Source organism: Hakea prostrata, chromosome 4, assembly GCF_041222555.1.
Source record: "Hakea prostrata isolate BN-2017 chromosome 4, UWA_Hpros_2, whole genome shotgun sequence".
Classification (NCBI taxonomy): Eukaryota; Viridiplantae; Streptophyta; class Magnoliopsida; order Proteales; family Proteaceae; genus Hakea; species Hakea prostrata.
Genome location: NC_142603.1, coordinates 17,713,248 through 17,730,859, shown reverse-complemented (window position 1 = coordinate 17,730,859; position 17,612 = coordinate 17,713,248). Strand labels below are relative to the sequence as shown.

The 17,612-nt window shown below is 39.1% G+C and overlaps 2 protein-coding genes across 2 annotated transcripts; one reads left to right on the top strand and one right to left on the bottom strand.

Moving 5' to 3' along the window:
- The first annotated feature begins 2,909 nt into the window (after positions 1–2,909).
- Positions 2,910–13,189, top strand: LOC149018271 (uncharacterized). The gene is given in 9 exon segments (XM_089152581.1): positions 2,910–3,287; positions 3,451–3,570; positions 3,644–3,719; positions 4,198–4,242; positions 4,245–4,405; positions 5,105–5,213; positions 5,412–5,504; positions 11,729–11,889; positions 12,278–13,189. Coding segments are annotated over 9 exon segments (1,509 nt in total). The 5' UTR covers positions 2,910–3,068; the 3' UTR covers positions 12,803–13,189.
- Positions 13,190–13,239: 50 nt separating this feature from the next.
- LOC149018270 (FT-interacting protein 7-like) lies at positions 13,240–16,706 on the bottom strand. Its single transcript, XM_089152580.1, has one exon. It carries the CDS (start codon positions 16,485–16,487, stop codon positions 13,455–13,457), a length of 3,033 nt encoding a protein of 1,010 aa, XP_089008706.1. The 5' UTR covers positions 16,488–16,706; the 3' UTR covers positions 13,240–13,454.
- Between the last annotated feature and the right edge of the window lie 906 nt (positions 16,707–17,612).

Genomic DNA, 17,612 nt, shown 5'->3' with positions numbered 1-17,612 from the left:
TATTGAATAACTTAGTTGAAGAAAGTGAGATTTTGGTTGAAATATCTTAGTTGGTTGAAGGTAAGTGAAAGATTTCAAATAACCTTAGGGCCGCTTCTACAAAGGGGAAAAAGCCCCTTGATTATTAAACAATGTGGTTACAGAGTCACTTAACCGTCTACAAAACCTCCCGTTTTCTTGGGAACACTGGAAATCCCATTCCTGCCAATGTGGGATCCAATGCTTCCTCTCATGTTTGTGGATCAGACCAATGCCAAATGAGCTAGAGATCACAGTGGAAGTTCGGGAACCTACATCAGCATTGAAGCTTGCCCAGATACCATGCTAGTTTCCAACCAAAATGCTAGTCTATTTGGTGGAGACTCACGGGTGTTTGAAGCCTCGAAATCCTTTAGCCAAAGAACCTATAATAAAATAAGCCCGTTTTTTGTGATTTACCGCATCACAAGTACTTTATATTCTATCCTCTTAGTCTTTGGGCGATGTGATCTGGGACTGCTGGATTTATTGGGGCAGCATATGATAGGATGCAATGATTACTTGGTTTTTAAGGGATATAGATGTAAATATGTCATAAAAGAGAAACTATCATACCATCGTATCATACTATCTTATCGTACTACTATATAGGTACAAACTCAGGTTTTGGTATACTCTTTCAGTAGACCAAATTACCCTTATTCTGAAAAAATTACATCTTTTTTAAGAGGATCACTTCCCATAGTTCACCATTCAAATACCCCTATGTTGCTAACCTCAACAGACACATCCCTTAGCTTCCAGTGTGCGGAAATGCAGCATTTCAGCCGGCTAAACAAACTCTTTCACTAGGCCAAAATGCCAGGCGTATCCTCACTAGTTACAAGAGACCTCCTCCCAAAATCCACATCTCTTAGTTACTTAGAGTAAAACATCCATATTGCCCCCACTAGATATAACTTTTCCTACCATTTCCTCAAAAGCTACATCTTTCCAAAAACTTGTATCTCTGGGCATTGGGACGCCCTCTCTTCTATAAATACTATTCACAACCATCAAACCTCCTAATCCACAACATTGAATCCAAGGTAATAGAATCAAATGTAGGGATGTCAACAAATCGAATTTGCCCGAGTATGGTAATACCCGAATCCAAATTCGATTATTAAACACTTTATCTGAATTTGAATCCGATATCCGTCGGATATGTATATTTATAAGTTATAACTGAATTTGAATTTGTTTAGTTAATCGGATTTTTTGGATAATATCTGATCTGAATTCAAAGCAATCGGATTGATAAAAATATTCGAATGTAGTTCAAATATCGAACATTTGAATAGAGTAAATATTGATAGTTTAATGTAATAAATTACAATTAATGAAGTGATAATGATTTATTCCCCAAAATTAAACTTTAATTGGATATGGATAGTATCCGTTAAATATCTAATCGAATTGGATAATATCTGACTTAAAATTGGCATATCTGAATTAAGTATCCAATTATTAATCGAATCATCAATTCTAATCAAATTGGGATGCTCTTAAGCAGATACAAATACAAATCAAATTCAAATTTTCAACTCTCTGCGTTTACATCCCTAATCAAATGAGTGCTGGTTTATAAAATTATTCATTTTGAATTTTAGTTACTAATCTGTATTTTCCCTTTTTACCATTTGGAAATGTTCTTCCATCTCCTTCTCTACTCATCTTCTCACTCCAGAACAAAGAGTATTCGGTAAATTGAACCCCAAAAAAAAGAGTAATTCGTAGAAGTGAGACAAAAAGTAAAATTAGGTGAGATAAAAATAAATGTTAAATCAATAAAAATAGAATGCGCATCTGCTTAAATGAATGGTTGATTTTTATGGGGGTAAAATTAGATGTAGATGGCTCTTCTCTTGGTAATTTAGGGGAGGTGGACCTTGTTATCTTTTTCGAAATTCATGTGGTTGTGTGGTTGCCTCTTTTGGTGAGTATTGGTGCATGGACACTCTAAAAGGCAGATGTTTAGGCCCTGATGAATGGTATTCTTAATGATCCTAGAAGGTTGTGTGTTTGCTTTTCTTTCTTTCTCTCTCTCTCTTTTTTCTTCTTCTCTCTTGGATGAATGGTTTGTGTTTGCTTCTTTGAATTGAATGTGATTCCATAGCCATGGCATTGCATGCTGACTCTGTTCCGTGGTTTCTGCAACAAGGTACTGTATCTCATTTAGGTGTCAATTTGGCTTCTGCCCCTGATATCCTCTGACCCTTGATCTTTTTGAGTTGAGGCCCAGCCTGGCTCACATCGTTCCAACAGCCGGGATTGTCAACCTCCTCAGTATAAGATCTTCTGCACTCTGCAGTAACTGGAGTTCTTACACCTTAGGCCAACTTCAATTCACTAATCCAGGTTCATCTCGTGTGGTTATTGTGGACTCATGGGTTTATCTTTCCTGAAATTCATGCTTTGTTTTAGAAAAGCTAATCCAATCAAGGATTTCCTGCCCAAAAATGCTGCAGCCAGTGCTTCGTTCATGGATATGGTGTTTCCTCCATCAATTAGGAGTTATTGATCGATGTCTAAAAAAGCCCTAGATTTTGTAGTGTGGATGGTTAAGTTCAGTGGCATGGCCCATCCCTCTACGGTGGCATTGCCGAAGGTGGGGGAGGCTTGTGCAGTTTGGTTTTTATTTTCTCTTTGGGGAAATCCTAGCAGGGTTTGTACTTCCTCACTATTTTCCCATCTTCTTTTAATACAAATGATCATCTAGCCCCCACCTGCACCCCATCCGAGGAAAAAAAAAAGAAAAAAGAAAAAGAAGTCAAGTGATAATACTTTAAGTCTAGAATCTCCAAGTTTCAAGCTTTATCCTATATTTGCTCATGCCATTTTCATCTTAATGTACTTTCTTCCGACACAGATGCAGGGTAAAATCTCCTTCCCAGTCTTTGATTGATACGAAAATTCAAGTGATAATACTATTAAGTCTAGAATTTCAAGTTTTCAAGCTTTATTTTGTATTTTCTCTCATATCATTGTCATCTTAATGAACATTCTTCCAACACAGATGCACAGTAAAATCTCCTAGCCAGTCTGCCATGGATACACTGATATCAAAGTGCAAAAGTGCAAAAAAGCCCCTGGTGGTGGCTGGATGTGTGCCTCAGGGGAGTCGAGATTTGAAGGAGCTTGAAGGGGTTAGTATAGTTGGGGTACAACAAATTGATCGTGTAGTTGAAGTAGTGGAAGAGACCCTAAAAGGCCATGAAGTCCGGCTTTTGACTGGGAAGACTTTGCCGGCACTTGATCTTCCAAAGGCATGACATATAAATCTCCTGCAGTTTACACATTTATCCACATCAATATTTGTGTTCTTCTCTTATACTTTCACCTTTACTTTTTATTTTATTTTTCATATTGTTTTGATGTTATGTATATTTTATTTATTAAAAAGAGTAATTTTTTTGATTCTTCTGACAGGTGAGAAAGAACAAGTTTATTGAGATTCTTCCAATTAATGTTGGTTGTTTAGGTGCTTGCACATATTGCAAGACGAAACATGCTCGTGGACATTTAGGTAGCTACACAGTGGACAGCCTTGTAAGTACCATTACATTTACTCTATGATAATTAGTTTCAACTGTGTAGTCATCATTCAAAGCTTCATGTGCAGGTAGACCGTGTACGAACTGTTATATCGGAGGGGGTGAAGGAGATATGGTTAAGCAGTGAAGATACTGGAGCATATGGTATTTAATGATGATTTTTGTTACTGTTGTTATTTACAAGCTTCCAGTGACAACAGTATGTAGAGGCATTGCTTCTCTTCCTCTATCTTTGGTGCCGGAGATCCTATTTATATGTTGACATTGCTACATTGAATGATTAGAAGTTTCAGGATTTCTTAATCTGTTTACTTTAAATGGTTTCTTGGTTCAAGAGCTCCCAGATATGAGTGACTGCTCAACCTTTACTGCTGATCTTATGTTGTATTACCAGCATCTGTTGCTTTTAGTTTTTCTTTTCATGTAGGGACAATTACCTGATTTTTCCACTATGCTGCTTAGATCGTTACAACTTTCTTGAGCATAACAATTGATAAAGTCAAAATTTTCTGATGTTATATTTTTGTCTCTGTACTAGCTTCTCCTCTTAACTATATAGCTAACAGACAAGTGCTGTATGTATTTAATCTTGTCTAACTCCCCAATTTGGATGATCTTACAGGTCGTGATATTGGTAGTAATCTTCCAATTTTACTGAATGCTATTGTTGCGAACTTCCACCTGATAGAAGCACAATGCTTCGGATTGGGATGACTAATCCTCCTTTTATTCTTGAACACTTGAAAGAAATTGCCAAAATTCTTTGTCACCCATGTGTATATTCATTTTTACATGTACCTGTCCAATCTGGCAGCGACTCTGTTTTAAGTGTAAGTGGAAATCATATGATTATCTTGCTTTGAATGCATTTAGTCTGGCCATATTTGATCCATGGTTGTCAAAGCGTCTGCCTAGGTGGCAAGGGCAGTTTTTCAACCGCCTTGTTTTGAACCGCTTAATTGATGTGCTGTTTTTTTTTTACCACTTTTTGTCTAGGCGCTACCGATTTGTCACCTAGACACTAAAGCGCTCCTTTTTTGACATTTTGTACAAGATTTTTTTCTTCTTAATTTTAATTTTTCAAATCAAAATTTATTCTACAAAATCATATATAAATTTAATAGTTAGTCATTTCGGAATCGAGGCCCAAATTGCAAAAGGAACCCCCGTGTCTGTTGGCAACAGAATGTGAACCATGAGCCATACTCAACATCAAGTATCAATGAATTATTGAATGGGCAATGACTTGGAAATTGGAATAATGAGATATATTTTTTTAAATGAATGTGATTATTGAATGTTTGTTTAGCTTATCATAGAAAATAGTTGTAGTGAAATGTAATCTAAAAGTAGATGTATTTAAAATTTTTTACCCAACTGCTTTGGTTGCCTTATTGCCACCGCTTTGTCACCTAATCGTCTAGGCGGAGCCCCACCCGCCTAAGTCGCCTTGACAACCAATTTGATCCATGGGTGTAGGATGCTGATGGTACGGTTGCATGCTCATTTTCTTGTTTATCTATTACCAGGCAATGAATCGGGAATACACTGTGGGTGAATTCAGAACAGTGGTAAATACTCTTTCTCAGCTTGTACCAGGGATGCAGATTGCAACAGATATCATATGTGGATTCCCTGGTTAGTGTCCATAACTCAAGCTTTTTTTGCCTGCCACATGAAACGGTTACATTTTCAACTTTGTGCTTGAGTTTAAACATGTACTCCTTGCTTGTACAAATATTTCTTCTGAATACCTAAATTTCTACCAGTTGATTAGAAGCTCATGGCTATTGCATTCCCAGCACTAAATATGATTCTCATGTCTTGGCTTCACAGGTGAAACGGATGAAGATTTTGGCCAAACAGTCAGCCTGATTACTGAATACAAGTTCCCTCAAGTTCATATTTCCCAGTTCTATCCCAGGCCTGGTTAGTTTCCTTTGGCTTTTATTTTTTCTCTCCCAGTTTAAATCAACTCATTGATGTGTTATATAGGTTCATTTGCCTGCAATTGCCATTCCCTTTTTCTACTGCAGATTCTTGCCACGGAAAAAGTAATCATTTTTCTAAATTATTCTTTTATCTGGTCTTCTGTTCCTCCTAAGCACCCGAGTAATCTGCATACACGTCGTTACATGTATATGTATGACATATTGTTAACGAACCTAACGTTGTCATGACAGTAAGAGAAAGGTTGATGTAGGAGATCTAAAGAACAAATCCTGTGGCAATGGCCTAAAATGAAATCTATAGGCCGTAAAGAAAAGCATTTGATAGTTAGAAGAAGAAGAAGAAAAAAGAGAAAGGGGATGGGGGGGATTTTTAGGGATGGGAAATAGAAGTAACGAATTCTTGTTTGGGTGAAGTGGTTGAGTAAACAGTGTGTAGAAAATGTCACTGATGGGACTCTAGATATTTGGCTGCATTGCGTTTCTTGGTTGACCTAATGTTGTTGTTACTTGTTAATACCACTTGTTCTTTTTATCAATATTGTTATTTACCATCAAGAAAACAAAGGAGCAAAGTTCAGTCTTGAACAAAAAATAGATACGCCATAAGATGGTAGTATATCCAACTTGTTGGTATGAAAATTAATAGGCATTGACACACCAAATGAATAAAAAAAATCTAAAAATCTACTGTAGTTTAGTACAGAAAAAAAAAGATTTTATGCTTAGTTTATAAAATTACATTTGTACATGATAATAAATTAGCAGTTGCAATATAAGGTATTGTATTGTTTCTCCATTCTGGAAAACTGGGCCTGAAACCAATGCCTGCTACTGTGAAGAGAGATGAAAATAGTAGAATCCAACCTATGGGATTTAGTGTCTCATGTCCTCCCGTATTTATAAAAGATCAAAGCAGAGTAGAACTCCCAAATCTCCACACCTGATTACAATCAAGCACCGCAGTCTTGGTTTCGAGACCGATTTCAACCATCCAAGAATCAGAGATATGGGGGTTTTGATCGAATGGAACTCTTCCCCAAGTTTTGATAAGTTTCGACAAATTTCCAGCATTTATCCCCAAGTTTTGACAAATGAGTTGTTGATTTAGGTGAAACAGAGGTGGAAATCACAAAATCCAGCCAAAAAGTGGTTTGAGGGTAGAAACTCAAAGGGCAAAACCTGGCGGAAGCTGTCAAAACCTGCAAAATCTTGCAGGTTTCGACTGGTTCGGTGGAAATTTTGACCATTTCAGTTGAAACCTGGTACTTTTTCAATTCCACCCAGGTTTTCTCTCTTTTTTCCAAAATCCTAAATTTCGTTGGTGTCGACCGAAATTTGTACCGTGGTTCCCTCTAAAGTCTGAGTCCCTAACCCTTCTAAACTTCCTGCACTTCATCTTCTTCATCAAAATTCTGCAATTCATCTTTAACCTCCAGACCTAAACTTTAGGTCAACATAAACCCTCAGCCACAGTCCCAAGCTACTTAGGATTAGCTTCTCCTACACCTACTCTACTTCCCCTTCCAAATCCTATCCGTAGTTGACTTCCTAATTGTCCCATGCTGAGTAGGAAACCTCCAACTAAACATATACCCATTAGGATCAATTCTGAAATTACAGAATATCAACAGCCCCATTCACAACTTATAAGCCCCTAGTTTCTAAACCCTAACTGTTAAATCCATATCTGAAATTGTCATTACAATAAGGTTTCAAGTTTAAAACCCTCAGCTCCTTAACCCAAGCCTGGCCGAATTCTTCTTCGCCTTTACCTAATGCTTATGAACCGTAAAACCATTCCAAACATCCCATAATATTATACTTACTTGCTGGAAGATCCTGGGCAGCCCCCCTAATTTTAAGGAAATCATAAAGAAGGGCTAACCCTAGAATTGGGTTACAGATCAACAACCTTTACCATTGCATCAAGGTCTGCCTTCTACTTTTGCTTTATAGTATAGTTCATGGATATTATAATTTTACCTCCAAGTAATTAAACTGCTCTTGATTAAAAAAAGGGAAATTCTCGAATAAGTGGGATTGGTCAAATGATTTTGATTTTTAGCTGAGACATTTTGTGTTCAGTAAAGTGCAGAACCAGGAAAACAGGTATGAAGTTAGCAAGGTTCCTGCCACTCTAGGTTCTGGGCAGGCTCATAATGTAAACAGCCTTAACCCTACTTTCATAATGAGGCTGTTCCCGAACTTAAACCTATGTCCACTTGGTCACAATGGAGCAACCTTATGCAAAGCTTGCTTTCTAACAAATTCAAGGTTGGTTAAAGTCTGATTTATCTTAAGGGAATTATGTTGTAGTCACTCCTTGTATGATGTGCATGAATGCTATCTAAGATAGCTCTGGATGAAAATAAGTTTTTAGACATTAAAACAAAAATGTCATTAGATCATTTTTTTTAATTGTTAGTTATGCTTTGGTATAATCATTTGAAAATTTTCACCCATCATGATGGTTCAAATTTCGACCAAGATGGGCTAAAATTTTGGGTAAAATCTCGGTTCCCTGGGAAACCAAGACAAAACTGTGGTTAGTTTTAAAAGTCTCCTGCTTTGCACCCTTTGTTCCCAAGTCTGATCGAATTCTCAATCGCCGATTGGCTCGCTACCCTTACTAATAATGGGGCTCGTTAGAGCCGGAGTTTGCTTGCAGCTAACCTAAAGTGCTGCTTCCATCAACTCTTTTTTTTTTATCTTCGAGCCTCTCTTTGTATACTATACGCAACGAAAAGCTGGATACCCGAATAAATTATCAACTCTTTCACCCGCCGAATAAGAAGAAGGTGCCGCCTTATGTATGGACTTGTTGGGGGCAGAGGTACTTTTTTCCTTGGGCTGAGGGTGGAAGAGCTAGCCTTCTTGCTAGCTTTGAAAGATAGTCAAGACCAGTAAGATAGGTAAAGTAAGGGGCAAGAGCTAGAACTGATGGCTGTGAGGGAATAATAAAAGAAAGGACTTGAAATCTGAAATCAAAAAGATATTCCTTATCCTTACTCTTTATTCTTTTTTCTATTGAAGAGATTCCTTTTGAGCCCTTATGTTATCAAAATGGAATTGGAATTGCTGAGAACAGATTTCAACATGTCTTGACAATATTTCAGAAATTTTGGTAGTTTCAACTAATATTTTCATATTTTGGAATTTTCGGTAGTTTCAAGCAATAAATGCCAAGTCATCGCCAATTTCAACCAACTGAATCTCAGCAGTTCGAACAAGTTTCAACGAGTTTTGGTGGTTTTGACCAGTTTCAATTTTCCATTTAGAATTTTTTTTTGTTGGCTATTTTTGTTGGATTGAAATAAATGGTATTTGCTTATTCATGAATAATCTCATGAGTAAATGAAAGTATAAATATCATCGTTGTCATGGCATCTTAAATGAAGGCGTCGCCTAGGGGACAAAGTGACACTAGACATCTAGGCGCTGCCACTAAAGTGCCTGGCTGCCTAGGCGGCGACACCTTGACAACAATTATAAATATAAAAATATTTACTTAAGTAATATCTGTCACAAGTTACTTCAGTACTTGGTTTGATGCCAATAAACTTGCACTAAGGTGACATTCACCTCAATCTTAAAAGAACTGCATGATAGCCAGGTGATGACTTGACAACTGTTGATGTGCTAAACCCTTCATATGAATCTGTGTTGTTTGATAGCGATAGTGGCTTTGCTTTTTGCAATCTAACCAAAACGGTGACTGGATATGAATACCCTAGCAAGAAGGTGGAAATGAAATTGGCCCCTATTACACTTTATTTGGTTCAGCCCAACTTGCAGCCTCTAATTGAAATTTTACTGTGACATGCACACCAAGACTGAATGATGTGAGCAGAGAGACCCCCCTTGGCTGAACTCTAAATGGGGCCCACTAGATGGCTCCAAGTAGCCCCCTTGAGCTGGCCCAACCCCCTAGTAGGGATATGTAGGCATTTTTAGCCTTCTTTTATTGCTGGAATTATTTCCAGCTCTACTTCTAGAGTTTGAATTGGTTTTATTTCTTATATTGAGTTTGTTTTGAGTCATTAGTCCAACACATGTCAATTAGAGTTCTACTTCAATAGGATTTAGCATGTGCTAATTAGAGTTTTAAGTTATGTAAAGTTTTATTTCAGCATGTGTCTTTTGTGTCCCTTAGATCTTATATTTTGGTCAGTTGAGATTGAATCATGTGGGGGATCCTAATCTATAAAGGAATCCCACTTAGAGTTAAGGTCTTTTAGTGGGCTATACATAAGCCTACTATTTCTTTGTAAACTTAAGTCTGATTGAATAAAAAAAAATAAAGTTTGTGTGAGACATAGGGTCGTGGTTCTGATTGGGAGGGCCAGGGCAGATTTTTGAAGAGTTCTTCATCAACAATCAGCAATCAATTTCAAGTTCCAGCAGCCATTAATAAATTCCAGCACTTTCTTCAAGCCTCCATTTTCTTCAAGAGTTACACCAGACTAGAAGTAAGTACAGTAGACCCTCATCCCCTTCCTACCCTCCCAACACCCATTGAACCCCTCCCCCATCTGCGCAAGACGATAATCCCCTCCCCTTCTCCACCTCACCCCACCCCTAGCATCTGCAAGTCTCCCCACTTCTTCTCCTTCCCTGCAATAGCAGCAAACCCCACCCCTCTGCCAATTGCTCTTCACCAGCCTCTGAGCCTCCCTTTTCCTCCCACTAGGATCGCACCTACCTCTAGGCATTAGTCCTACTGTTGTTTACCTTAACAAATCCTGTTTCCCTAAGTCTGAAATTTCCTGCATTTCCATCTTCTTCAACAGAAAATTCTGCAATTCTTCTTCTACTTCTAAAACCTAAGCCCTAATCCAACTTAGTCCCTCTCCTAAACTCTAAACCCTTGGGAAGAGTTCTGAAATTACAAAACAGCAGTAATAATCCCTTCTCCCACCTAGCCGAAGCCCTTAAACTCGATGTTTCTGTCCTTTCTTGTTAAAAATCAGATCTGGAATGCGTGATTCAGCAAGGTTTCAGGTGCTAAAACTCACCCTATACAGCCTATATAGTTCGTTCTCTTTGCTGGAAAATCCTGGGCATTCCTTAGTTTTAGGGAAATTCTACTACAACCCTAACCCTAAAACGGGGTTTACATCACTGAATCTCCACAAAGGAGAAGAACAAAATAAACTTCTTTTTTCTAACCCTGTACAAGTGCTGTACCCAACTCTTGCCTAACATTTACTTCTAAATCACAACTATAGCAACTGAAAGCCTAACATATTAGATACCTTGATTTTGTTAAGTAGGTTGGTTGAAGAGATTCTACAAGTAGAAAATGAAGAGGAAGTTGTTTGGGTTTTGAAGATTAAGATTATAGTATAAAGGCTCTCAGCATATATATCTACATGGTATCTTCTACTGAAAGCCTAATTTATTGAATGCTTAATTTTGTTGAATTGATTGATTAGATTCTACTGATATTGAATAGTATATTAGAAGGCACATCTTTATTTTAGTGCCTTCTTTGGAGGGTGAAAAATGTTACTGGGTACCAAAACCAAAGTAATGTTTTCATGTCTCCGACACAATATTGGGTAACAGAAACTCTCCGATAGCAAAGTAATTTGTTTGTAGCAAATTGTGAGAGGGCATTTTGAAGATAGAGATTTTATAGAAGGGTGCAACTCTCACCGTATGCTTGTTCGATACAATCCTTTAAAATGAAACCCTAATTGTTTAAGAGTAGCGTTTTCTGTGGCGGCTGTGTGGCTCCCGTCTGTGCACGGGTCAATACAACATACGCAGGAGCATTATGGGAGGCAGGGTTTTCACCTTTTATGGGGGTGGGAGATCATTTTGGTCCCGACTATGTTTTGGATTGGGTGGTACCCCACCCCCCAAAAAAAAAGTAAAAAGATGCTAGGAGCTTTTATTTCGTGTTTCCCAGGAAAAATCAAACCATTAAATGGTACCAGAGTGATGCTCAGGTTCCTTTGTCAATAATCCACACTAAAGGGAGGTGATTGAGCTTTTTCTACCAATATATTGTACCAAACCTTGATTTATTCATTGCTTTGGTTCTGTAAAATGGAAATATTGATTAGATCCTTTCTAGTAATAAATTATACATTTGAAACTTATGTTGTTGTTAATAAGGTGCTATGCTTAGTTTGTTTGCTATTGCTACTGGCTAATGTAGTTAATTCAATTGGCATTATTTTATTGTGGATCCAGGCACTCCTGCTGCAAGGATGAAAAAAGTTCCTAGTAATGTAGTTAAGAAGCGGAGTCGTGAATTAACTTCTGTTTTTGAATCATTCTCTCCTTATCAAGGAATGGAAGGGCAAGTGGAGAAGATATGGATTACTGAAATTGCCACTGACGGAGTTCACTTGGTAAGACAACTGCTTAAATTGGAACTCATGGCCTACAGGTTCTAGGTTAACTTTTATGCTGCAATATTATCTTTTGTTTTTCCTGCTCATTTGTGTAGCCCATCCAAAATAGTAACCAGAAATGACTTTCTGGTTTCTTTTGCTGAATTTGGCCAAACATGCCTTGGTTTACACATCAGTTGGGTGAAAAAGATGTGTTAGTTTACAGATTAGGGCAAGATGCTTGTACATGTTGACTCATGGTGTTTATGGTGCAATGATTTAAGTTGATTCTAGTTTTACCAGCTTTCCAGGGCGCCAATTTTGTTCTTACCCATTGTGTGGGCTCTGTATTGTTTGATCTTTACCTCTAATCTTTCCCCTTCTCTTTTCCCTGTTGTGGTTCAAGGTTGGCCATACCAAGGGATATGTGCAGGTGCTTGTTGCTGCTTCAGAAAGCATGCTGGGGACTTCAACTGATGTGAAGATCACATCTGTTGGAAGATGGTCAGTGTTTGCTGAGGTTATTCATACTCCTGATCATCTGAAAGTGGACACTAAATCCATTGGGAACAAAACCTTCCCCATTGAATGTCTTTCTAGCTTGGATTTAGAGGAGACTTGTTCTTGCGCTGTGCAAAGCTGTGAAAAACAAGATAGTTTGTGCAAAAGCAGTATCCAAAAGGAACACACTTGGCTGGAAGATCACAACAAAAGAAATGTCATCGGATGGTTCCTGAGGAGGCGAAAAGTCCATGGAGCAGAAAAGACGAAGGGACACCTCTTTGAATCAAAGGAAAAGCAACAGACGCAGGGTAGAAGCATTGGCAACTTGGGTTTTACTGACTGGGCTCTACTAGGTGGGATATTTATTAGTTCCCTTACAATTGTAGCTGTACTGTTACTTCTGAGTTCCCAGACATTATCGTCATAGTGAAGAGTACGTTGAGTGTATTATAACATCATTAACCAGTCAATTTTGAGTTGGATTACTGACAGGAATCCGCAATTTTGAATTTATTGGAGCAATAATACCGAGTTATGTATATTTTCTTTTTTTTATTTCTGTGGATCTGAATCCGTGCTGTTGCTGTTATTTAATTGGTAGTTATTGGACCCCTTGGATGTATATAGGGTTTTTTTTGGGTTGTGAACATCTCAATCTACTTTGTTTCTGGGATCTCTATTACCATATGTCCATTTTTCTATGGTTGGAGTGGTATCTTGTGATGGGAAGAACTGATCGAAACCTCAGTTGATACCAATTCCAATATGAACTGCTACTGTGAGTGATTTTCCAGGCACTGTTTTATGTTTGTATTAATCAGTAGATTGATTTTATTTCTTTCTACTGCTATGGAAACCCAGGTTAGACTTATGTGATAACTGGAATTTCTGAGCTAGAGCCAAAAAGAATAATTGGTTTCATAGTAATGCAGAAAGGATAACATATATGCATTGAGGGAAAGCCGGAAATCCTTTCTTGAGTGGCAGTAGCAAAGGTTCTTTGTACTTGCTATTAAACTTAGAATGGTGCGTGATGGCAGAGAAGTACCTACTAGTAACATATTTGCAAACTTTAATACTCAGAGAAGCATATCGGCCTTTGCAGGTAACCTCTTGTAGAAGTTGAAAGGGACAGAGGGGAGCTTGCCTCTGAACCTGGGATGTCTTAACAGGTAGAGCGCTGCTAACACCGCTGTGACCTGAAAAGGTGTAACGTACAGAAAAATTGCCAAAACCAACGCATAGAAGATGAAGATTGCTGTGGCTCTCGGATCACGCCAGCTTAGTAAAGCATGAGCCCTCTCACCTTGTGTTGCCAGGTCTCCAACCACTGTTTGCACTCTCCCTGCCACACTCTTCAACCGATCATACCTCATCCTCACAATGTCCTCCGGCCGTGACGTTGGGAATGAGTCAAATTCCTCGTCCAGCTCATCTGGGTGAGCTCGATCTGCATGGGATAGGCGAGCATCCATATAGGGTGGATGCCTTGGCCTGAATCTATAGTTCCATATCCCAATCACGAACAAATAGAGGAAGACAGTAGGTAGAATTAGTTCTGGGTAGCAGACCAATATCAGGAACAACACATGAACTAGAACTGTTGTCACTGGGTTCTTCCAATTACAGATATCAGCAAACCACTTTCCAACTCCCATTAACCCAGAGAGGAGTGACATTATGCGATTGAAGTTGGCTTTGCTTCTTCTCAGACTCCACATATGGTAGTCCACATCAAGCATGTACTCCACAGCCTCCCTCCGAAGAGGCGGCTCAGCACGTGTAAGCCGTGCTGCCACAATCTGCATTGCCTGGTGACGGAGCCAATCGATGTGGCGGACAGGAATAGGTTGAATATAGTGCATCTTTGGTAGCAGTGGCATGGAATACAGGCTTACCATGTTCACCCATGCAGTGCAGGTGAAGCGAATTGCCAAGTGAAGCTCTCCAGTCTTTTTGAGACCAGGGGGCTGAAGGACTAACAGAGGATAGAAGTGAGTGTATACACGATCGGTCTCCAATGTTGATAATCGAATTCTCACCTTTCCAATTCTTTGATCCCTTGCTTCATGGTGGCTTCCATTGATGTGGCAATTGTCAAAAACACCAATGGTGATGACTGTACATGGATCATAGACCTCCCAGGTGTACTGTTCATTCCACCGAGGATGCAGAGTGTTGAGAAGTGTTCGGGTCCTGATCCACTTGTTACCATACTTGGCAACACAGTAAGCATCTGTAGTCCTCCCATTCTTGGCTTTCATGGGCAGCAGGTTTTTAGCACTTAAGATGCCTAGTTCCAAAATTCCAATGCTTTGCTTCCTGAGGTGTTTTGCTGATGGCTGGAGATCACTACTAAAATGTGTGGACTCATCAAGAACATGATAACCAGCATCCAAGCAAAGCCTGAGTTGAATTTTGCTTGAGAATTTTGGTTCTTTCTTCTTCTCAGTAACAGCAATGGATTCTTCAGTAGGAGAAGGCTTTTCAAGATTGAACCAACGGGCACTAAGAAATTTTTGGTGGTCTAATCTCAGGCCAGCAACTGAAACAGGAAGGATTAGTCTCCCTAAGATCTCATCCTTTCCAGGTCCAACTCTGTCATCTACTGTGATGATCATGACCTCATCCGATGGCTCGGAAGCCACAAACATGAGTTCGTCATTCCACAATGGATTCACAGACCGTATCTGTGGAGGCCTAGTTATTCTGGTTTGGTTCCCCAATTGAATCTTCACATAGGGCTCAGGAACCCTACCTCTATCAGAAGGTACAAGGTCATGAGCTTCTATGACATTAATGCGAAGGTAACAGAGCTTAGGTGAGAAGTAGACCTGTGACCGAGTACTAGAGAGGCTCTCAGGATTGAGGGAGTGAGCATCAGAGTGCCATGCTTCAGGGAATGCTTCATCAGCTTGTGTACCCATCCACACTGCAAGCATCACCTCTCCTTTTGTCTTCTCTCCCTTCTTGTCTTCCAATTTATACCACTGTGGCGCCAATGGACTGTCTGGTGGGACTCGAAGTGGAACCTCAAAAAGATCAAAGAAGACTCGACCAACAAAATCATCCTTCCCAATATCCTTATCCATCACCACAATCTCAAGCAAATTAGACTGTAATCTATCCTTTGAGAAAGCAAAAACTTGCTTCCACACAGGATTTTGATTCTTCTCTAGGTGTTTTGTTGTTCCTTTGTAGTTCCCAAGCTTCACTTCAACGTATGGATCAAGACTTCCTGTTACATCCATGGTGGGGAGATCTCTAGCCTTGACTACATTGACATACAAGTAATGCATCTGCTCAACAAGATCATAGGTGCCCATGGACTTATCACCACCCTTGTATCGCAATCGAGCAGCAAGTGGTGGACTAGTCTCCACCAAATTGAATTCAGGATTCTGTCTTGGAAACTGCATATGCATTACAGTAGCTGGAGGGTTAGGCTGAGCTGCACGACCGTAATCAGTCCTGGTTTCTGGTTTGTCCATGTGTTGTGAATCAATCCCAAAACCAGAGAACAGCGAAGGTGGAGGACCAAAAGATGGAGCACCATTATTGACTCCAATGGAGTGGAATGATCTTGTTTCTTTCTCCTTTTTCTTTTTCTGCTGCTGCTGCTTCTTCTCATTGGACTTGATTTCGCTGCCCGTGTTACCAGTGTGGGATCCTTGTGGAGGAGACTCACCAGTGGCATTGGCTTGTGGTGGTACTGAGTTGGAATTGTCATGAGCAGCATAGATTTTAAGAGCTATGTCACCACTTATTGTGGAGAAGACGCCTCTTTTTTCAAGTGGGTAACGTTGGATTGATGCTTCTGATTCAGAATTGGGAACAGAGACACCAGAAATCCTGACTTTGCCAAGGAAATTCTTATGGCCTTGGCGGTCATTGTAGACAACTACATCAATTGTCTTGGTAAGAAGGTCTATTGGGTTAGACACATTGAACACAAGCTTCTCATTCCACACTGGGTTGAGATCTTTGGCTTTAGTCTGCGTGCGGTATTGCTGACCATCGAATTCAACTTCCACGAATGGACTTGCTGATCCCTGCCCATCTTTGGGCGTGAGATCACTGGCATCAAGAACCTCCACCACTAACATTGTCATGGCAGGATAATTGATCTCACCTCACCTCGCCCAAGTTCTGAGAACTGGAAATGGTTAGATGGGAGAGACTGGTGTGTAGAAGTGGAAACTAAACAGAACTGTAATGGTCGGTAGCTGATGAAAAGTTCATTCTGAAGTAAGAAGCCAGGGATTGTGTGAGGAGTGAGGAACTGTCGTTTGGTGGAATGAAATGGGTCCCAAGGAGTTGTACCCTTTGCTTGAGAATATCTGGTGGGGAGAGAGAGAGAGACTCTTTGGTTTTGGTTTCTTTCTTTGAGATTATGATGTAAGGAAGTGATGTAATCATCTTTTGAAGAAGGAAAGGCTAGCTAAGTAGTGATAAACAAGTATTAATCAGTAATTTAGTTGGGATAAACAAGTATTAATCACTAAGTAAGTTGAAAATAAATAAATAAATAATTTGTTTTGGGTAGTAAGAAATAAAGAAATCTTACCACACAATCCTTGTGTTATTGAGAGAATACTTCCATTCTAAGAGTGTTAGGCAGAACTGTAAGGAATGAGTTAGGTGTAGTGGGTCATTTTCCACCCCTCAAAAAGGTCAAGAGAAAAGGGAAACCCAGATAGAAAGCAGAAAAGAAAAACTCAAAATGAATGCTTTATGATACAAGTGCAACTACCTGAGTGGTTTTTTATTTCAGCTGAGTCAATAACCCGAGTCAATCCTTTGAACCCAATTAATTTTTGGTCAAGTACTCTTTAAAGCTATGCATCTATCAAATTATTCTTCTACCAAAAAGAAGAAAAAAAAGTTAAATTATTCAAGTGCAGAGACTCCTGTTATATCCTTAACTACTAAGGAAATTTTCAGTTCCATAAAAAAGTAGGGGGAAAAGTTCTTGTGCTTTTGAATAATTCATATTTAAAGACATTAAAAAAGACATTGCATTCTGAGCATAATGGTTGATGGACTACAAGCGTAGCTTGAGATTAAGGTATCAAAACAATCTTTCAATAGAAACCGTTGAGATAAAACTGCATAGAAAAATTATTCTCATAAATTCTACTTGTGCATAAGCCTTGAATACTAGATTTGTTCGGGAAGAGAAAGTGTGGGAAAATAAAATTCAAATTCTAAATCTTCTTGGTCTTACTGCTAAAAAC

Excerpts from the sequence above, each read along its gene's own strand:
- LOC149018270 (XM_089152580.1), bottom strand. The coding sequence starts at position 16,487 with ATGACAATGTTAGTGGTGGAGGTTCTTGATGCCAGTGATCTCACGCCC.